The sequence below is a fragment of the Sinocyclocheilus rhinocerous genome, unplaced genomic scaffold, assembly GCF_001515625.1.
Source record: "Sinocyclocheilus rhinocerous isolate Xijiao unplaced genomic scaffold, SAMN03320098_v1.1 scaffold534, whole genome shotgun sequence".
Lineage (NCBI taxonomy): Eukaryota > Metazoa > Chordata > Actinopteri > Cypriniformes > Cyprinidae > Sinocyclocheilus > Sinocyclocheilus rhinocerous.
In genome coordinates, this window is record NW_015646352.1 from 135783 (window position 1) to 159468 (window position 23686).

At 36.1% G+C, this 23686-nt stretch overlaps 1 protein-coding gene across 1 annotated transcript in view; it reads left to right on the forward strand.

Moving 5' to 3' along the window:
• Positions 1-8823: 8823 nt before the first annotated feature.
• The window catches only part of LOC107707451 (solute carrier family 23 member 2-like), a 23216-nt gene continuing 8353 nt past the window's right edge, over positions 8824-23686 (forward strand). Inside the window, exons 1-7 of the mRNA XM_016511450.1 lie at positions 8824-8931; positions 13846-14001; positions 16167-16324; positions 17438-17609; positions 18864-19045; positions 20227-20344; positions 21236-21392. Coding sequence (XP_016366936.1) covers positions 8857-8931; positions 13846-14001; positions 16167-16324; positions 17438-17609; positions 18864-19045; positions 20227-20344; positions 21236-21392 — 1018 coding nt within the window. The 5' untranslated portion in view covers positions 8824-8856. The remainder of the gene's footprint in view (positions 8932-13845; positions 14002-16166; positions 16325-17437; positions 17610-18863; positions 19046-20226; positions 20345-21235; positions 21393-23686) is intronic.

Genomic DNA, 23686 nt, shown 5'->3' on the forward strand with positions numbered 1-23686 from the left:
GACCTCTTTTTCAAAAGGATGCTATTCTGGATCAGTGGAGGACAGACCGGTCAAATGCCCGTTCAGCAGGAGTGGGAAGAGGTTTATCTGTTCTCATGCACCATTACCATAACATGATTCTGATCATAATGAAGCATTTACAGGCCAGACAAAGAAAACATCACAACAGGACTTCCTTTATGACAGTGGTTCTCAAGTGAGATATTCTAAAAAGCAATAAATAAAGTAATAAATTAATATTCATCCATAAACAATATATGAATAGCAGTAAATCTTTGTAAAATATAAAAACAATTGTATTTTAAATAAATGGTGTTCTTTCTATTCATCAGTTAATCCTGGTCAATATTTCCACAAAAAATATAAAGCAGCACAATTGTTTTCAACATTGATAAAAAAATAAGAATTGTTTCTTGAGCACCAAATCGGCATATATGAATAATTATGTGACACTAATAACTGGAGTAATGGCTGCTGAAAATTCAGGTTTGACATCACAGGAATAAATTAAACATAAAATATATAAAAATAGAAAACATTATTTAAAATTGTCATAAAAACTTCATAAAATCGAGAGACAAAAACAACAAAAGAAATTATTACTCACCCCAATATTTTGAACGGTAGTGTATTTGAAAAAATAATTTAAATAATAATATTTAAATTTTATAAATATTATTTTATTTCATCCTTTCAAAAGCTCTCTAAAAAGACTCAGGCACTGGTCAAATCTGTACTATAAAGAAATATTTGCAGTAGGTTGTTTGCAAAAAATGCATTTACTCAAGAATAAATAGTTACTTTTGAATATCTGTCAATGGAGAAAGATTTTGTGATATGATGTAGTTATGGCATCAATCCTTGACCCATTGGTTGCGAGCCAGTGCTTTATGATTATCAAGCTCTGCTTCATTAGCATTCTTCTTAATGTATCCTTCCTCTGACTGATGGTTGAATCTATGGCTCATCTGTGGATCTATTCTTGAAAGAGGTCTTTTGTCACAACATAAAAAGTTGATTTTTAATGCAGTACCATGCACATGTGTACATCCGTTTTGTCTCTAGGAGTTTATTGCTCCAGAATGTTCTTTGTTAGCACTGTCTGTCCTGACAACTAAAGCGCTAAAAAAAAAAAAAATCAAGACTGCACCTTATTCTCTGCGCCCCTGAATCAATGACATCATCGTGCATACGTCAAGCCCAAGCCACTGCACTGGCATGCGCTCTGCCCCCCTTTTCCAAAACGACTGGCCCTAATAAAAAAAAAAGCTTGCGCATGGAAAGACTTTCCACAGTACTATCCTACAAATGCATTTAACCATTCTCAGCCAATTTAAACCCACAGCTTTAGACTCTGAATTTTGCTTCAAATCCAGTTTTGCACACCATCATCAATTCGTGGGATCTTTGGCAGAATGAGTGCACGGCTATATTTCATTGCAGCCCGCAGAACTTTGCCTTTGTACTGCGGTGCCTTTACAATGACGTCATTAGCTCCCTCCTCTTCCTCACCGCTGATGAAGATAGGGGTGTGGATGGATGAAGCTCGACTCGTCCTCACTTGCCCTCCTTCATCTTGATGCTCAGTTTTCGCTGCCCCCCAGTGAAGGCCGGGAATGTGAATAGAGAGGAAATTATGAATGAATCAGCAGTCATTCTTAATCTCATCTCTTCTTTCTATCTGTCCCCCCTCCCTCTTTCTTTCCATCATCTCAGTGAGAGAGAGAGTGGGGCTGTTGCCGTGCAGATTATGTGCTGTAATCCTCAGACAGGGTGAGTGTGAATGACAGAGTCGAATGAGAGGCTGGATGTTTAAGGCTTGCACATGTAAAGGCGACAGAAGCCACTAATACCTCCAGCATCCCTCCCTCCCTGAGCCATAGCCGCAGCGTGGAGGCTGCCGGTCCCTGAGCTTCAGCATCCATTCAAGAAAAAGCCAGCCGGAAGGAGGAAGGGGTGGTTAATATTCCGCAGCATGTGCGTGAGAGAGTCGCATTGTGAATGGAAAGGTGTGTGTGTGTGTGTGTGTGAGTGAGAGGCAGGGTTGTGCACCATTCACTAGTGAATTGAGAACAAATTTGAATCAAATTTGAATTGAGGATGCAGAACTGTAACTGGAATTTGAATCTAGAATGTGGAAGTTTAATGAAGGAAATGTAAAGATCTCATATAACTTTCAATGAAATGTAAAGATTTTATATAAGATAGCTATTTATAACCTGTGGTTGCATGCAAATTCAATTTCCAACTCATGACTGAAAGGAAGTTACCCTGCGAGAGAGCCAACGGAAAAGAGCGAGTCTGTGTAAAGAGAATGTGTCTAGATTTAGACCACGTTTTCTTCCTTCATAAAGCAGACCTAAAAATAATACCTAATGGATTCAGCAGATATTAGCATTGAGTGTGGCAGACGAATCAAAAGAATGAGCGATGAGTGAAAGCATAATGAATAATGAAAGCAGGCAAAAAAACAACAAAAAAAAAACGGATGAATGAAACACACAATGACAGAGAAGACAGATTTGAGAGAAATTTGACTGAATCACTGTTTATAGATAGTAGACCCATGACGTCCATTTTATGTATTAGTCACAACGATTCAATGTGATTGGCCAAGTGCTGTGAATTAGTAGTAGAGATTTTGCAGTGAGTCTTTCTGTACGTTTACACCATTATGCCAATAAGTGGCGACAAGTAACAGTTTTTTTTTTTATGAGTGAGACATTCAGTCATTCTGTCAATGATTATTAACTGAACTAATGTGTCCAAAATGCTAATTCATTCAATGAAATTCATGAACTGTCTTTGAGCAAGTCATTGAATCAGTCACTCAACTGATCGGTTCAAAAACACTGCTTTATTTAGGAATGAAACAAGTAAACTGTCTTTATTAGTGAGTCATTGAATCATTCACTCAACTGATTTGATCAAAAACAATGATTCATTCAGGAACGAAACGCCCCTACTGTGATGCCTGGAGACATGCAATGGCGTTGCTTGGAGCTGTTTTGGTTGACGGACAAAATTTGACCATAAAGGGCATATTACACCAAGGTCAATGACTGTAACAATAACAATAACGATAACTATATTAGCATCCACACCAACGTCTGGAGTTTTTGAGTCTTTTAAAGTTGGATTCTGATGGGCTGTTAAGGTCAATCACAATAAAGATGATAACTATAATTATCATCTTCTAACAACAACTAAAAAGTTTTAATGATCATTTTAATTTCATGACCATGGAAGTCCGCACCACAACTTTAACAATATTGTTGGAATCACTTTCAGAACAATTTTTTTCCTGCTCATGAATGATAAAAACATTGACAGCCGATCAGAATCCATTCAACTTAAAAAAGCTTGAGCGTTTAAAGTGACAGATGACAAAAATGCAGCGCATACTTATATAAAAAAGAATTGTATTGATGTGTATTGATGTGGACGCTAATATAGTTATAGTTATAGTTATCATTGGTTTGAATGTGCCTTTAATGTTTTACTTTTAGATTTAGAAAGATTTTTAAAACTTTATTGTTATCATTATTGTTATTGTTATCATCCTTGGTGTGAACAGACCTTAACTGGCAATATTGTTTTGTGGCTACAGCTGAATGATATTATGTTCACACTTAATTTTCTGAAATTGCTTTAAAGGGATAGTTCACCCAAAAATGAAAATTCTGTCATTCATCTAAAAAGTTGACGGTAGCCATTGACTTCCATAGTATTTTTTCCCAACTGTTTGATTGCCAACATTCTTCAAAATATCTTTTTTTATGTTTAACACCCACACAAAAAAGAAACGTATACAGGTTTGGAACAACTTGAGGATGAGAAAATGGTTATATATATTTTTTGGGGCGAACTATCCCTTTAATATTACTGTTACACTATTTCAGTAACCCTTGGCTGGAAACATGTGAGACTGTACAGTCAGATGCCCATCCGGAAAAAACAACAACAAACAGAACCGTTTCAACAGCAACCAAGCTTTCATGCATGCTGGGATGAGAAAAGTATTGTGCGCAGGGCAATCTATCTGGTATCACTAAGATTTCCAAAAAAGGCGAGTCATAAAGTGATCCAATGCAGATGTAATGTAACACAGATGTATTGGAATCTATTGTGTCTTCGAGAAGTCATACTGAGACTTGAACAAATCGTGCATTCTTGCTGCATGAAGCAATATAAATTCAGCCGTGCACTGTATGATTCATAAGCAAATAAATCAAAGGAAAAGCACACTGTATCCCCTCAGTTTTTTCGTGACCCACAAACATTCATTCTCTGTGTCTCTGTGACATTAAACCAGCAATGTGTTTCTTTATAAGCCAACACAGAGTAATAGAAATGTCATTCAGGGCACAGTTGCTGGTGGCAGCGATGATATCATCCCTCGCTAATCCTGCTTCCTCTCAGCATGTCATTAAGAGCCGGTGGCTAGTGACCCCTCTGTGTCACTATTGACTGTCCACTCTGTGTTCACAGGAAGCTAATTGGCCTGATTCGGTTGAACAGACATGCTATCAGTCCCTTCCTGTTGGACATGTAACTGTACTAGAGATTAAGACCGGATGTTGTGTTCTTTCAGAGGTCTTTGTGGTGACCTGGAGAAAGACAGAATAGTGTAGTTACAGCATCTACCAGCAGAGGCTAACTGGACTATGAACCAGGCAAATCTTGAGCTCTATACATAATGATAAATATCCACCAAGAGCAGATCCTAATGTTTAAGCGTTCATGTGACAGTCTCTCACAGGAGCTGTGTTTTTTTCTTCAGCTTTTATCTTTTGGTCCATTTCATTCATTACAGACAGCTGTGTGAATTCATTCATGGGTTACCATGGATATGTCTGCCCCAAGGTTGATGATGTCAGGAATTTGCAGTGGTGCATTAGATGAGACATGCTTCCATCTGCTGGACAAACTGTGGTATATGATTAAATAAAGTCCATCTACAGTTGAAAGACATTGGAATCAATTATACAACAATGAAACAATGGAACCTTTGGAACTTATTAACATTTTAATAATAAAATAATCTATTGTAGATACAATAATCTATTATATCTATTGTAATCTTCAAAGTGTTTGTCACCAAAAATGTTAATGTAGTTTTACATGACCTTTTTGTTACTGTACCTTTAAGGTAATGCTGTCTTCAAGCTGAAACAATGTTACATTTTCCTGAAAAAACTGCCTATGATACAATTCATTGTCAGCTACTGTTACATTAATTTATTAATTTATAAATTAATTTAATTTAATTTAATAAATATATGTAAGTATGTATGTATGTATGTATATTCATTTCTAAGTCATGGAAAATTTTGTAAAAAGGCTTCTCCTAAACAAATACATGTACAAAAATCTATGGGTGCACAAAAGTTTTAATATCAAAGGAAATTTGAGAGGCAAGGGGGCATTACAAAAAAAACATTGCCCTTATGTCTGTATTTTTCTCTGAATCATGTCCAAAGTTAAATAGCAGATTTTTTTTCATAAAGTATTATACTTTATTATTCTATATAGTATTGTTGGATTATATTCATTGTGAATTATCCACTATGTTACCCTAGTAGAATCATGGAGCATTGTCATGTAAAACTCAATCTGTAGCAATATGGACATGCAATGAATGTTCAAAACTGATGTTCATTGAAACGGTCATAACTATTTACGATACATCGTTTAGGATACTGTGGCCTGCATATCTGTCACCACATGCAAACAACTCCACCGCAAACATGCCATAAATCATCTACAAATTATTTGAGCATGTTTGTGGGGCTTTTAGCATTAGTATAACGTTCTGTCGTTTCCTTTCTACTTAAGTTCACTGATTTCTTAGAGTCCCCACACGACCCCCTTTTGCTTGGGGGCCTCTAAACACCATCACAGCTTGTCCATATGGAAACTCTGACCGTTCCTGGCAAGTTCTAAGAGAAAACAGCAGTATTTCATTTCAGCTGATCACATTCGTTTTAGGGGAAATGGAATGGCATGAAACAGGAGGAATATGTTTGTTCCTATTTGATATGTTAATTTTCTTTTTAAATTACACTGATCCCCACTGATTGGAAAGAAGCATCCCCAGTGAACTGATAAGAATGTATAACATCATTCCTTATGTTTTAAGTTTCTGGGTTTGTCATCTAAACTTCAAAATATCCCAGTTACAGAATATAATATATCTTTAGAATATCATAAAAATATACCAATTATAGAGTATTACATACCCCTAACCCAAAATATCCCTGTTAAAGCATATTATATAGTTCCATATATTTTTATAGAATATAGAGTATTATATGTCTCTCTATATTTTTTTGTTATTCTAAATATCACATTATATTCTATTATATTCTATATAGCACTGAAATGTCAGTTAGTGCATGTGAGTTTCATGTGAGTTAATCGGTGTCTAATTGAGATTTTCTGAGAATAGAGGAGCATAGATAAGGAATGACTACAGATGTCATGCTTAAATGACAGAGATCTGAACCTTTCATTTTGTGTGGTAGACTGTGTTTCTGCTCCGTCAGAGTCTAAATTGATTGAACTCTCTCTTTCAGGGTCTGGACTCATGAATGTGGTCTACACATTGTTTCATAACCCCACTCTAATTTGGTCAAATCATTCCCTCACGAGACCATATCGCTAGACTACTAGCCATTTAAGATTATATTTTAAAATATATTACAATAGAAAACAGTTATTTCAATTGTAATAATATTTTGATATAATTTTTTATCAAATACAGTATATGCAGCCTCTGTAAGCATAAGCGACTTCTTTCAAAAACATTAAAAGAAAACATTATATTATATCAGTAATTAATTTATTGACAATTTTTTTGAGAGTCATACCCCTGAAGAGTTTTTGGTTTTAACTGTGAAAGAAATGTTCTATTTAGACATTTGTCCAGCTGTTCGGCATAGGGGGGTTGGTGACCATGCTTGAAAAAGCAAAAGACACAAACAGTAAAATTCCAGGCGAAAAGTTACGCAAATCACATCCGAACATCTTTAATGTATCACTGTGACCCTGTGAGTGGAGCTGCTGTCACCTTTCACCCAGATTATGATCAGAGCGGCTGTCAGTCGTCCTGTTCTGATGAGTTTATAAAGACTTGTTGAACGTGATCTATTGATTGGCAGTATTTTATTTGGCTGATGGCTGATGAGGGTGGAAGAATGATGTCTGCTGAAAAGGGGTCAAAGAGATCGAACTGATCCTTTCACATATCAATCCAACAGACAAAGCCGTAGTGACAAGATGGTTTAAAGCGAGCTGCTTTGAGGGATCCTGACACACTGTTAATGAATTAGATTTGTGACAGTGAAAAGGCATTTAAAGCAAAGAGGGTCAGAACTGAACTGTCATCATCAAAATGCATGTAATGATGACAGTTTTCAGTTTATAAAAACGGTCAAATAAACAGGATTTTAATAAGAGAAACAGAATTCTCTGCTGAAAAGACTGCCGTCAATTTTCATGCTGGTCTGGGCTGATTCATGCTGGTTTGGTGCTGGTCCAGTCGGTGGATCAGCACTGCCATGTTCCTCACAAGCAAAACTTGACGAGACTGGTCAACTAGTCTTTCTGGTGAAATTTTGCAGGTTAAGCTAGTCAAGAAACATGATGGTTACACTCGTACACCAGCACTCCATGCTTCACATACACTAGTGAACAGATATGCTGGTCTAAATAATAATCATCATCATCATCAGCATCATCATCCTCTAATGGGAAAAAATACTTAAAATGCCTCAGTAAAAACCTGTTACTTGGTTTCCTTACCATATATGATCATACATTACATTAAATTTAACAGGACACATCATTCATATTATATTATATTATATTATATATTATATTATTCCTGCAAATTTACTATAATGTTACTGGAAAATGATTTATGAAAGTATTATTTTAATAATAACAAATCAATCATAAACCTTTTAATTATAATATAATATAATATAATAATTACTGCACATTATTGTACTTTTACTGCAGAAATGGAAGTAATTTATAGTAATAATTATAATAAAAATAAGAATAATCATTTATTTTTATTATTTAAAATAATTTTACAAACAAATATATAAATAAATAATTAAAACTAAAATAAAACAAAACAAGGATGTTCTCAGAAGTCTTGGCATGGCACATCACTTTATATTTCAATTTACCCGTATTTATTGAAAGGCCTGTTTTAAATAATAATAATAATAATCATTTAAAATAAATTTAATGGGAAAGACTTTGGTAAAAACTTGTTAACTGATGAACTTTAATTCATCCTGTGTTCTGTTTTACCACAAAGTAGACTAAAGTATAGTTCAAGCTGACATTTTAACATTATATCAGTTAATGATATGAGCTGTTGAATATAAGGACACAAGTCTTTAGGTAGGTAATAAGGGCTGCTGTTCGGTTCTTGATGAACTCTGGGTTAATTCTCATGGTTTCTGATTCACAACGTGTCCGAAATTGGAGCATAGATTTATGATTTTCACTGTCATGTTTCCTGTTCCACTGGTCCTCCTCATGCTCAGTCAGGGTTGCTTTAATATGCCTGAAATCAACACAAACACTGGGAGCACTCGTGAGGTCCTGCGGCCCTATCAGTGTCCGTAGCGGCGGTCCTCAGGCAGGCACATGACTCCAAAACCCTCAGTCAAGCTACCGATTACACAAATGCTCCATGAGTCCAAGGCACATGTAACGCACAGCTCCGGTTTCCTTGACGACCAGCCTGACCAGCCGACTGCAAAGGCCAGTGTCTCTCTCTCAACTTCTCAGAAGTGTGGCCGCTGCCTTACTGCACACACCTACAGGTCAGCTATGAATCTCACTCAACAGGACCAAAAGCTTGACATTGTGTTAAGAAACCAGGGCGTAACAGACTCAACCTTCGAAGTAAGTGCCAAAAAATGATTTGAAATAGCTTGATCCTGAGGAAAACAAAAAGAGTCTTATCAATTGCTGTTTGTTTCTCGTCATCACATGTGTTTTAATGGAAAGCCCTGGAATTGTTCCTTGGGGCTTGTTTTGTCGGTTTTTGTCACTAGTTAGTGAATACATGTTATCTGAATGTGAAACAATACTAGTGTACATTGCTTTCTGGTGGATTATGGGTTAACCGTGGTTAATATATATCGGTGGTCATGCTTACTGAACAACAAAGTCAACATTTTACATAACTGTTGTAGTTCAAACTGGATTCCAAACTTCTAAGGATCATTTTCACATCATCATAACCATCTTGTCATTATGGAATTATATGAGTAATCTGAGAAGTTAATAAGGCTAACTTGTGGTCTTGAGAGGCCCCATATGAATGCTGGGCTTGTTGAGGTAATATTTAGCTGATGTTTTAGGGAAATTCTTGTTGCTACCACATGATGTATTATTAATATGCTTTATAATGCCAGTTTCTAAACACACATAACCACAAAATCAGATAAAACTGCATAAGAAGTTTCATTTTAAATCATACAGATTTCAATATGATGTAAGAGAATCATTTCATCAAGTATTTTTCTAAACATCCTTAAAATAAGATATGACGTTACTTTTTTTCTTATTGAATATTGTATCTTTTGACATAAAATATTTTAGTATAAATCTCAATAAATTTTACAAATAAAACCTGTTGATAGAATGAGAAAATGTTAAATAATAAAATCCTGATTGCAATAGAAAAATCACTTTTGTAAACAGTTTGTTTTCTAAAAATCCTTAAAATAAGACACTATTTTTTTATTACTTAATATTGTCCATTTATTGTAATAAAATCATATTTTAAAGTATAAACCTATGTAAATTATAAAATAAAAATCCATCCACTAGGGTGAGAAAAATAAACATAATAATTAAGGATATATTTTCTGAGAATAAATAAATTAAAATAACACACACACACACACACACACACACAATTTTATTTATTCTCTGAGAATACCTTTAATCGTTTAATTATTACGTTTATTCATAACATCTTACAAAATAACAAATGAATAAGCTCCTGTCTGTCATTTTGTATCATATGCTGTGGAGGAAAAGGCTGGTAAAGACCAGAGTAATTTAATGAGGGACTGAAAATTGATTTATAAAGGTCAAATGGCTTCAGGGGAAACAGTGAGACACCGTCTTATTGTTTCAGATAAACACGCCATTTTCTCACTTCATCCTATTCTCTGTTTACTTCCTTATGTGCAAAAATAGCCACCATAGTCCAACAACAACCAACCCTCCTCCCTCAACCAGCTTTTAATATTTTGCTGAGTTTTACAAAAGACCAGTCACTAGCATGTTAAATTTCTTGTCATGAGTAATTAAAAACTTGATTAAACATTTGCATAAAATCTGCAAACCTACACAGTGCATAACAACATGTGAGTCACTCTGGCTGACTGAAAATTGATTTATAAAGGTCAAATGGCTTCAGGGGAAACAGTGAGACACCGTCTTATTGTTTCAGATAAACACGCCATTTTCTCACTTCATCCTATTCTCTGTTTACTTCCTTATGTGCAAAAATAGCCACCATAGTCCAACAACAACCAACCCTCCTCCCTCAACCAGCTTTTAATATTTTGCTGAGTTTTACAAAAGACCAGTCACTAGCATGTTAAATTTCTTGTCATGAGTAATTAAAAACTTGATTAAACATTTGCATAAAATCTGCAAACCTACACAGTGCATAACAACATGTGAGTCACTCTGGCTCAGGGAAGCGGGAAGTAGGGGTGCTGAGGGGGCTGCAGCACCCCCTGTTTTCACATGGTTGCAAATGCAACGCCAAGTTTGTTCATTTAATTAAATTTATTCAGTTTTAGCATTTAATAATTTATTTGTAATGATCTCTGAAATGTAAACGATATGTCGATACTTCGGATCGATACGCCCATCCCTACTATACAGAATGCGAACAAGATTAACTTTAATACAAGGAGATAATGGCGCAAAAGCGAATTTCAGATTTTTTAAAATGCCCATCCCAGCAAAAACTTTCCAAAATCGACATCCAGCACGAGCACGGAAGCCTAGCGGACCCAGCCCAACCCCCCAGATTGATCAGCTACTATCGATAATTTCAAAAATGTGATATGCAGTCAAATTTCCCAGTGTGTATCCCCGCCCCCCTTTCACCCAACACGGACACACACAGCACCCCCAACCGAAAACATCTTCCCGCGCCCCTGCTCTGGCTGCTGTGAAATAACACAAATGACTTAATTTAGCATTATATTTAGTAAAATAAATAAATAAAAATACTTAAACTTCTAGGCTAAGCCAGTAGAGGTGTCCATGTCAAGTTTACCAAGGTGGATCAATCCATGACCATGTCCATGAGTCAGATAGAACCGATGCCTAAAAATGCAACTACCACTAGGAGGCGGTAGCCGCTATGTAAACCACAGATATTTGCAGAATTTGTTTACTGTATGTAAAGCCTTTAACAACATTAACAACTATGTATTTATATCCTTAATGGTGGTTTTTATGTCTTTGAATTGACTTCTTGACTGGCACAATTTAACATCACAGCTTTATCCTGAAGCATGACTGTGTTTACATATACAACAACAGTTGAGTGGATTTAAATGCCACACTTACACGAAGATGATCGTTTTTTGGGAAAACAGACTGGAGGGGCTTATAGCCTAAGTTCTTTCAACACCCACACGATATCGATATGAAGCAGTAACGTTAGGTGGCAGTATAAACCGTTCAGAAAAGCCCCGTGCGTTGAGTGCCCGAGGCGGCGTTGCTCAGGTAAACATGGTGTAGGCCTATTTCATTTAATGAGTTCAGTAGCATTAATGCCAAATTCACCCCCTGGACCTCAGCCAGACAGAAGGTGGTATGTAGGTTTGAGTGTAGTGTAAATTCCTTAGTCATAAATCACACGTCTTCACATTCAAACAACTCTGAGAACACAGCATCCACACATTTCCTTAACAGTTAGACGCATTTCATTCTCAAGACAGTGACTAGGTAGTACGGTATGTTTGCCAAACTACATGCTGATACGTTGCTGTAAAATCATTTGGACATGTTTGTGACATTAATTAGGTACTAATAAATCATAAAAAGTAGCTATGTATCAATCTGTGTGGGGCTGGACTAGTTGAGGATATTAATTCATTGATCAAACGTCTGAATAAGCTGTTTGTCTGTTTAGCGTTCTTTCTTTCTTGCTTTCTTTCTTTCTTCTATAAATCAGTTTATCTGTATGTTGCTAGATAACCAGCTGTGTCTATTTAGCTATCTAGTTGTTTTTTCCATCTAGCTGTTAAGTATCTATCTATCTATCTATCCTATGTCTGTTTGTCTGTCTGTAAAAGCTGGAAATTCATCTGTCATCATTTACTCACACTGATGTTGTTTTAAATCCATATGTCTTCCGTGGAAAACAGAAAAAGATGATGTTATTCAAACAGCCTCAGTCACCATTTATTTACTGTTGTTGCATGTTTTTTCCCCCCATTCAATAACAGAAATGGTGACTGACACTGTCATTCTGCCAAAATCATCTTTTGTGCTCCACAGAAGAAAGAACGTCATACAGGTTTGGAATGGCATGAGGGTGAGTAAATGATGACAGAAGTTTAATTTTTGGTGAGCAAAGCCATCATCAATCTCACATCATCATAGTGGCTTGCTTGTTCACACATGAATGAATCCTTATTCCTTAATTTTAAAGAAATTATGTTTTGAATTTGAACTGAGGACATGTAGCTCATGAAAAGAAAAGAAAAGAGGAATCCCTTTAAAATTGTGCATGCTTACATATGCGCTGGACCATGTAACACATTAAAACAAGTCACTTGTTTGTTGTATCGTATATCCCCCATGAGGTGCTCTGTCCTGGTTTTTCTTAACAGCAGATCAACCACAGACCGAACATTGTTTAAAAGGCCCATTATTTGCTGATAAGTGCTCATTTAAATGAACTTCTCAATGAGCAAGAAGCACAAGAAAAAAAGGGTGAGTCATGAAGATAGAAAGGAAGGCCATACCTCCTAAAAAATAATTAATAATAAAAAATAATAATAATGCATAAATATATAATTTTCTGACACTAGTGAATACATTTTCAGAGGGAGGTTGTGTCTCTATTTAGACCAGTGTAAAAAGTGTTCAATTTAATGAAACTTCATTATGACTTGATTTTAGTTAACAAAAACTAAAAAAATGTTTTATTGGTACTGGTTGCTTGTTGAAACATCAAATAGAACATGTTGCTGAGAAGAGTGTGAGAAATGTTAATTAGAATTATATTTATTTCTTTCAATACTGAAAATATGTTTAATTTTATTAAATAAAATAAATTCGACTAAATTAAACAAGAAAATAACATTAGGTTATTAGTATTAGGTTAACCTGCAGTTGTTACCTTAAAGAGTTATTTCTACATCATAACTAGGGTTGTAAATGGGTGCTAAATTTCCGGAAACTTTCCAAAAATCCCTGGAATATTCCAAAAAATACTGGAAAATTTCCAAAATTTCTGGAATATTTCCTACATTTACTGGAAATCTTCCACCTTTTTGCAACCTTAATCATAACCCATAAAAATGAGTTTTGCTTGTATAGATTAATTTATTTTAAGGTCATTTATCTATATTAAATATAACCAGTTATTAAATATAACCAAATATAATAAAACCAGTTAATATACATGATAATCTAGAATGTTTAGACATTGCAGGTCTCCGTATCTTGTTTCTCGAAAGGATTTAGTGGTCACTGTCCTTTGCTCTCTCAATTAACCTCAATCCTGAGTCTCCTAGAGTATGTTGGAATAATCTCCACTACCCTCAGATTTCAGATGGCAGCCATGACCCTGAGAAGACCGTCATTGCTGACCCCCGTGCCGAGAGTCTGGAAGAGGGTCTGGACTCGAGGCCTGAAGGCAACCTTATCTACTCCATCAACGATCGCCCACCCTGGTACCTCTGCATTCTTCTGGGTTTCCAGGTGAGAGACGACATGCGACAAATGCGGCTTAACCCCTGCTACACTTGAAGCGTCTTAAAGCACACATCTCATAAGTGGACAGGTCTCTCCTGATTTAAACTACTGACACAGGGGACCTTTAATGGCCTTTTAGGGTTAAACTGACAGCTTGACAGCTTCCTCAGTGCGTGCCAAGAAAAAGTGTGTGTGTAATCATCTAGGTGGGAGAGTTGCCTTGAAGGGCAAGATCAGGGTGACTAAAGATAATGTTTAACCCCTTAATACCCAGGAATACTGCCCTGACACTTGATCACATCTCACAGATCCACTTATTTTATACATAGCCAGTCTTTTTTGGGTGTAGAGAGGAAACATTGCGCTAATCACCTATTTATTGTTTACATACAATGGGGCTAATTTCATTGACCCCTTGACTTCAGTTGCTTTTTTTGTCTTCATTTCAAAGTAAAATTAAATACGAACCTAAGACGTATTTACACTGCAAGTCCGCAAGTCGCCTAATTTGCTTGCAGTGCTTAGATGCTTAAAATGGGAGTATTGAAACTGTCGCTTTCTAGTAGATGTTCCTACTAGGAATGGGGATTATCATGTATTTCATGATCGATTCCAATTTATAAGCTTTCATTTTTAGATGAACTATGCCTTTAAGGTCCATTCACACCAAGAACGAAAACTATAACAATATATAAATTAGTGTTCATTCGCCCTACTGTAATGTTTATTCTAAGAGCACACTGCAGCTTTAAGGTTTACCAACTGAAGATATATAGCTCTGAAAGGGATTCCAACGTTATCTTCCCTCTGTGCTGTTATAGTTGTGCCATTGTCCCCACAATTGTCTTAAGTTGCAGTCATATTGGCAAAATATCTGTGAAATTTTGCAGCCAAAAAATTATCCACTGTCTATTGTCAATAGTGTAGTGATATATGAAGTACAGCTCACACAGAAGTTCCTTTCAAACCAAGCAGTTTTCTCTTGGTCAACATAGCAAATTCATGTGACCAACTTGAAAACTTGAACTTCTTCCCGATACTCCCAATTCTTATTGAAATGACTGGATTTCACCCGCAAAATCACCCGGCAAATGTGACCATACCTTTAGAGCTGAAGTGATTTTTTAAAACGTTTTGGTTATAGTAAAAGTTCTTGGCCTTCACAGTTTCCATTTTACAACTTTGTTGCATCGCCACTGGTCTCTTTCACTCAAAACCTCCAGTTCTCATTAAAACGAATGACTTCTGCTTGCTTTGACGCTTGAAATCACCATGAGCGCCTCAAGGCTTTGCTGCCACTCTAGACGGTGTTATTCCTTATTATATGCATCTGATGTTTAAGGTGAGGGGAACATGAGCCAAAGTGTTCCACTTATTCGTCCACATGACACATGGAGATCAAAGACAACTGGGTGGGAGGAGAGAAAGGGCAGGAAGGTACACAAGGGACTCGCATCGACATGTGAGGTAAGATGATGTGCCGAGCGCAAAGAGGAGTACAAAGAAGAAGCCTCACTCCTCCAGCACGCTCGCTTTCATCTCTCCGGTGTCACGGAAGGGAGGAAAAAGCAGGTAGAGACCTGGTATTTCATGTCAGCGCAGACTCCCTTAGAGCCCCCGACTCGTTTCTGCTTTCATTACCAGTGTTTTCATAATAATACAATCCCTCTAGTGTCATGAAATGAAGTTCAATTCAAAACAGTTTTGCCCGCTCTACTTGACTTCTGGGGAAAGGAAGCTGTGAAGGCATAAACCAGAACTGCTGAAAAACAGTAAAACAACAGGAATTTAAGTGTGGACAAATGAATTTATTTCCCTGTTTCTCCTGCTGTGTAAATTCTCTCCTGTGCATCATCTCTGTATCCGCACAGTAATCGCCTGTCAAAGATGCTGAGCGTTCAGCCAAGTTTTACTTTTTCTGAGCCCGACAAATTTATGAAGCTTACTGCTGAGAGTAAAAAGGGCTATCAATTCACAACAGACAGGCCAACATCTGACTTCCATTTTTTGCACGTCTCCCTGGCTCAGTCAGGCCACATTTAAGATTTGCAACATTTTTTGTGATCATCTGTCTTCCCTTGTGTCTCGCCCCTTATAACGGGTTGTTTGCGATGAGCCCAAGCCCGGTGTCATCGTGTTAGCTATTCATTCCTGTTTCTTGCGTCACACAGCATTACATACTGGCATTTGGTGGCATCCTGGCAATTCCTCTCATCCTAGCCGAGCCGTTGTGCATCAAAGAGAACAACGCTGCCAAAAGTCAGCTCATCTCCACCATCTTCTTTGTCTCGGGCATGTGCACTTTGCTACAGACCACCCTCGGGACCAGGTACTGGGATAAATGTTGCTCAAAGTGTGAATTACTGTGTATACATACGCTGCCAGCAGAAAAAGTGCAAACATTTACCTTGAGTTCATATTGGTTCATAATTGATTCTGCTATTTTCCGGTTTATCACTATGAAGCTGCTCTATTCTATAAAGCTCTATAGAAATAAAAGTGACTTAATGTGATTTGATTAATACACAACCTAAAAAATAAATTTTGAAGAAAGTTTCGACTGGTTTCACAAACATTATTAAACATCGAGCCCCAATGACTTTCATTGTATGGAGAAATCACATTTATTTTATATAGATAGCGCTTCATACAATACAGATTGTTTCATAGCATCTTCACAGAAATAAACAGGAAAACAGCAGTGGTGTAACATTTCTACTTCAATTCTAGTACGTCGTTCCTGTAACTCAAACAGTCGAGCATGGCACTAGCAATGCCAAGGTCATGGGTTCGATTCCCTGGAAAAGCAATGTGTAAAATATATGTGAATGCAATGTAAGTCTCTATAGATTTTAGTGTCTGCCAAATGCATAAATGTAATCTAAAAATCTAAATTTCAGCTCTACAGAAGACATTTGTCATTATTCAGGTCAAGTCAGTTCAATTGACCCTTCGCAAAATACACACCACACCACACGGAAAGACGTCAATAATGATTTTGACTTCTGACTTTACATGTTCAAGTCCACCGACGTTAATCTACTCTCCTGTCTGGTTTGCTTGTCGGACAAAATGGTACATTCTGCGTTATGATTGGTCTGACTGCCTGTCACTCAAACTCCCTGCAAAGGGTCATTTGTAGTGTCAATGTTACATCAGTTACGAAACAAATTTTATTTATCTATAAAGCAGCTCTAAAGAAGACAGGTCATACAGGTTTGAAACGACATGAGAGTGAGTAAATAATGACTGAATATTATTACCTTAAAATCATTCTGGCTCTGGTCTTTTTCAGCCAGAACATTTGCTTTTAATGATTTTTATGAGATCTATAATTCAAAGAAAGGAATATTACATTGTTTTCTATGACTACTGCCAATGCTTTTATGATAATACATAAAATAGTCTTGACGCAAAATAAATATCCTTTACATATTCTCAGGTTGCCGATCCTCCAAGGAGGGACGTTCACCTTCATCACTCCGACTTTAGCTATCCTCGCCCTTCCCAAGTGGAGATGCCCAGACACAGGTGCCACCCCTCACCCTAATGCCACAGATTCTGCAGCGCTCTTAGTGGATGATGATGAGGTGTGGAAAGTCCGCATCCGTGAGGTACTGTAGGAAATGTAATTTCAAAGCTGATCAAAATAATTGCAGTGTTCACTTTTTGCTGGAGTTTGAAACAAGCGTGGCTGTTCTGAGCTGTGAGTCATGTGTCAGAAGGAAATGTGAGTCACCAGCGACCGACGGACGATAATGATCCATTTTGTGCTCAAATTACACATTCGTATGCACATGGAAAGTGCAAACATACATTTTTGTGAGTTTTAGAGACTTGCATATCTTTACGAAGCCTGGTCTGAAATGAAATTGCTGGAAGCTTTGTGAGCAAGTTCAATCCTCAACGATACTTTCATTGAACTTTTTTTTTTTTATGCATTGGTGGATGCTTTTATTCAAACCAACTTTCAAGATATGCATTTCATCAATTTATGCATTCCCTGGAAATCAAACCCATGATTTTGGTGTTGCTAGCGTCATGCTCTAATGTTTGCAATACAGAAATGTTTTAAAGACCTTTTAAATGGCAAATTCTTGTGGAGCTCACAAGAATGATATACAAGAAAAACTCTGTTGATTTGTGTACACAGTAGAGTGAAAAATTGTGGCGTCATTAAACATGTTGAATTAATCTACAGTAAATACAATACAATTTATAAAAGCATTCATAAACATTTGCACGTCTATAAAGATGTTCATATCTAGAAAGGTTTGTTTTAGAAGCTGCCAATACATTTCAGTAATGTACAAAAATGTATGTAAGAATGCTACTAATACTAATGAGATCATGTTGAACTATAAGTTGTCTGCTCATTTTAAATAATGAGTGTCTAATGTAAGATTGTATCATTTATTTTTATTACTGTAATAAGTTTACCTTTTTAATCTCAGGTTTTGAGAGCAGCTCTTGTCTTGAATGAGAGGAAAAACTATAATATTTAATATCTTCATGACCAAATATTTGCACTCAAGGGCATTTTGAGCTTTAAGGTACATTTTGAGTCATATTGTAAAAAAAATATATTGGTGTTCTCTGTATCAGGAGACTTTTCTGCTGTATTTACATTACAAGTTGTTATTTTTTTATTGTGTAATTCAGATATAATAATAGTTCAAAGATTTTCATGGCAAAAACAAATTTATTTATTTTGATGAACAAAAAAGTCAGCCTGCACAATTTAACCTCCCTCCCTTCCCCAACAAATTAAAAACCTGACCTGTTGTTTCAGATTAGAAAATTGTTTAAACATGGCAAGAAAAATAAAATTGCTTAATGAATAAACAACTCTTCTTCTCTTTCCGTAGATCCAGGGGGCCATTCTAATGGCCTCAATGCTTCAGCTTGTTCTGGGCCTGTCGGGTCTCGTGGGGCTAGTGTTGAGGTTCATCGGGCCGCTGGCCATTGCTCCCACCATCAGCCTCATAGGGCTGTCGCTCTTCATCCAGGCCGGGCAGAAGTCAGGAGCCCACTGGGGAATTGCTGCTTTGTGAGTTACTGTGGAGTTATGGGTAACTTTGCGAGCTGAGTCAATACAGTAATTTGTATTTCTGATGGTGTAGGACTTCTGCAGATGTAATGCAAGACCCCTTTAAAAACAAAACATCCCTCAGGGTTGAGCGTTTATCTGTAAAGATCATCCCTCTTTACTGTTTTCATTTACATGATAATACATCGCTCAGATCCTTTGCTGAAAAATGTTGTTCATTACTCATCCTCAAGCATTCCTAAGAGAATACATTAATGTTGGTAAGGTTTGAGCGTCTCGCCCCTCAGACGCTCCCTGTCCAGGTGCCTCTGAGTAAACAAAGGTTTAAGGCACATATGTGTGTCAGAGACTCATTAGGACACATAGTAAACTTCTCATCCTAAACCCTGTAAATTAGATTCAGATTGTGGCTTCTAGCAGCATTAATTGGTGTACATGGTGTACATGTGTGTGTTTGTTTTTTGTTTGCATGTTTTTTTTTTCTTTTCTTTTTTTTTTGCTGATATGCTTTCATTTGAAGTTCATTGCTATTTAATTATAAAAGCAGTTGCTATGAAGATGAGAATTTTAAATGAAATATCACATTAAAACAAATCCTTAATCATAATCCTATTCCTCATTCTAGTCCAGTGCTTAATCTGATCCTCACTAATCTTAAACCTCTACTACAACATATACAGTGTAGAACCCTTTGTTGCTGAAGTGAATCTGAAAAATTCAATCAAATTATATCCGATTTTAAACTATGCCTTGGTTACAGACAGTTTGTAGGTTATTTACATTTTGTTCTTGAAGGTAAGGTTACATTTAACATTTAAGATTACATTTCAACCAGGGTTTAAACGTGGCGGATACTTGAAAAGAATTAGACTTTTCTTTGGTAAATCTACGAAACAGATAAAGAAATAGACTAAAAGATTAAAATGACTGTGATCCGAATTATGATTTTAGGTTATTTTAAAAGGAAGTGTGTGTGTGTGTGTGTGTGTGTCATACTTCATCTTTTACTTTTTTATCACATATATACTTTTTTATTGTCAAGTTGTGTGTATTTTTTATACAGGATACTTAGGGTTTTTTCCTCACCCATAGTATTGATTCTTGGTGAGTTTATTAACATGAATGATAATGCTAATTAAGTATAATTCATGTAAGTCTGTAATGATGTCTTCTTTCTACAGAACTGTTTGCCTGATCCTTCTCTTCTCCCAGTATTTGAGCAAAGTAAACCTTCCTCTCATTGCTTATAAGGACAAGAAGTGGAAAGTCTTCCAGTACCCTCTCTTCAAACTCTTTTCTGTGAGTGTATTTTTTTATTTGTATTATATCATAATTATGTCTGTATAATGTAATTGCGTAGGTATATCTACTGTGGGAACCGAAGGTCTGAGGCCACTAGAGAAAATACTTCAGTGTTGCTTTTCAAATTGTCATCACAAATGATATAATAGCATAACAATTTGAGTGAAAAATTAACTTGAATTTGTACATTTCCTAGTATTGTATATGTCCTCATTTTATTTTAGTGACCGCATGTTTTTGAGTCCTTCAGTAAAATCAGTGACCTAGAAATAGTGCAGAAACTTTCTTATTCAAAAATGTCTTATTCATTTTATGATGTAGTTTAAAATGTTTTAAAAACCTAATTTCCAGGTTGAAATGGGATTTAAAAAATGTCCCAATGTGATTATGATTGAGGTCTCAAACTTTATATATGTTATACAATTATCTCATATAATTGTCAGGATCACTAAAACAGATTATTTTAAGTAAACAATAGAAATAAACATATGGAACAGTTAACAATATTATGCTAAACGTTGATATACATATGATGCATTTGCAAGATTTCCACCTTAGTCTGTGAACTAGTCAAATGGGAGTTCTGAAGTATTTTTGTGTATACAGTCTGTGAAGATCTTGTCAAAAGAGTTGTGGGAAGAGTTAAACTGAAAATAATAGTTTCAAGTCTTGTTGGTTTGAAGTGTTGGCAAAAATCGAGAAATGCCCCAGGGCTAAAGCTTTGCTTGTCACATTTTACATGCTACAGATAACAAAACAATTGCTAGCATCGTTAACCTGAGCCACTGACATTAATTGGCATGAAAGTAAGCCAATAAATCCAGCCTTTAAAGTCTAACCTTTAAAAAGGAGAAAGAGAAGTTTATGTATGTTGTGTTTAATGTACAGGCTTTATTTGGGATGTGTGGAGCCTGGCTGGTGTGCTTCCTGCTGACATATTTCAATGCCCTGCCCTCATCTCCAAATGAGTACGGCTACATGGCCAGGACAGACATCAATCTTAATGCAGTAAAAAGTGCTGCATGGTTCTACGTGCCTTATCCAGGTGAACCTCCTTAAACTATACAGCAATTAACATAAATTTTTTAAAAATTTAGCAATTTTGTCATTGTCATTATTGTTTTACCCTTGTTTCAGACCCATAATTTCACACTTTAAAAAATATTTATCATATTGTGTTGCATACATTTCTCAATTTATATATATATATATATAGAGAGAGAGAGAGAGAGAGAGAGATAATACGTAAAAATATCACTTTCAACATTTATTTTTACACATTATGACAATGAAAAGCATGCTTGAGATGACAAAAAAAAAAAAAAAGATAATATCAACAAGTTAAATAAGGATAAGTTAAATGCTAAATATGATTTTAGCTTTCGTAAAAAAAAATTTTTTTACAAAAACATTTTTCCAAAAATGTTTAAAATGTTTCTATTACAGAATTCTATCTGACAAAAACAAGTTGCAATGTCGTGGAAATGAGATTTCAGAAAAAAAATTTGTTTTAATAGAGATTATTGTCTAAAATCCACAGGGCCAAAAATTCCCATAGTTTAAAAAACATGCATATCTATTATCTCTTATCTGTAAAAATTCCAGATGAAATAATCAAATGAATCTTATCATGAATTAAAATACCAAAAAAAAAAAAAAGACAATGGACAGTTTGATGCAAAGATATATGGTTTCCCTGGAACTAAAAAAAAAACATCTGGCATTTATGAATAATATATGCCACATGAATACCTATTTTCATAGTCGATGAGCATGAACGTTAACTGTTTCAACAGTACTGTCAAAGCTGGTTCCCAGGTGCTGTTTGCCAGCTGTTTTTAAAAGACGTATCTGTTTAAAGAAGAATGAGCCATCTTGAATGGCAGTGTTTCTTTCAGAATCCAGAGATGAGAGATACGTCTGCTCCAGGGGCATTGGTGATAAAGTGACATGAATGGGGCTCTTCTAGTTCATCCTGAAGAAGATTTAACAACTGTCATTCACAGTGAAACATAGTTTGCTTTGCTTGGGTCAATTCTCACCCATAAAGGTGTGGTGTATTAATGTCTGTGACACATGCGGCAGTCAGGCTTATGATTCTTCACATCTGTTTCAGCTTTTTGCTCAGTTTCATCTCCTTTCAATGGTTCTGTTGTATTAAGAAATGCTTTCAACACCCAATGCCCCTCTGCTATGAATCAGCTAGCAAATACAGGTGCATCTCAATAAATTAGAATGTCATGGAAAAGTTCATTTATTTCAGTAATTCAACTCAAATTGTGAAACTCGTATTAAATAAATTCAATGCACACAGACTGAAGTAGTTTAAGTCTTTGGTTCTTTTAATTGTGATGATTTTGGCTCACATTTAACAAAAACCCACCAATTCACAATCTCAACAAATTAGAATACTTCATAAGACCAATAAAAAAAACATTTTTAGTTTCCACGACATTCTAATTTATTGAGCTGCACCTGTATATGTGTTTGAAACAGCTTTAGGTTTCCATCACTTTGCACAGCATCCCATTTGAGTTCTTTAGATAAAGCCCGTAAGTTGTACCACCCGGAGGCTTCCATGTTGGGGAATGTGGTATTATAATCTTCAGATAGATAATACAGGTTTGACTGCATCAGTGTCTGAATGTTACTGAGTGCAATTCATCATTTCGCTTAACCCACTTAAATCCCTTGAGACATCTATGAGCTTCGGGCTGATATATGAGAATGAAGAAGCATGAGCCTCACGTTACTGTGTACACTTTACACTATATGCTCCTCTCAGCCATCCACTTTGAATGATAGCAGATGTCTTTTGAAGCCATTGATCTGTGAAAATACTGAATAGTGTAGATATTTTATTCTGGATAACTTTTGGATAGATTCTTTATTTATAGTGTACTATAAATGTTTACTGTAGTGTATTAAAGGGGTCATATGATGCGATTTAAATTTTTCCTTTCTCTTTGGAGTGTTACAAGCTCTTGGTGCATAAAGAAGATCTGTAAAGTTGCAAAGACTAAAGTCTCAAATCCAAAGAGATATTCTTTATAAAAGTTAAGAGTCAACCACGCCTACCTAAAACGGCTCGTTCTAACACGCCCCCACATGTCTATGTCACGATGTGGGAAGATTTGCATAACGCCGCCCAAATGTTCACGCAAAGAAAGAAGTATTGTTGCCGCCACCGCCATGCCATGGAGACGCTGTGTGTTTCGTTGTGAAAGCGAAACTACTTTGGTTGGCCTTCCAAAAGAGGACGATATCCGCTTCGTCATGCCTGGAGCTGATCTGTGCTGGTCGCTGAAGAAATACATCAACTTCGCGCTGTCGATCGCC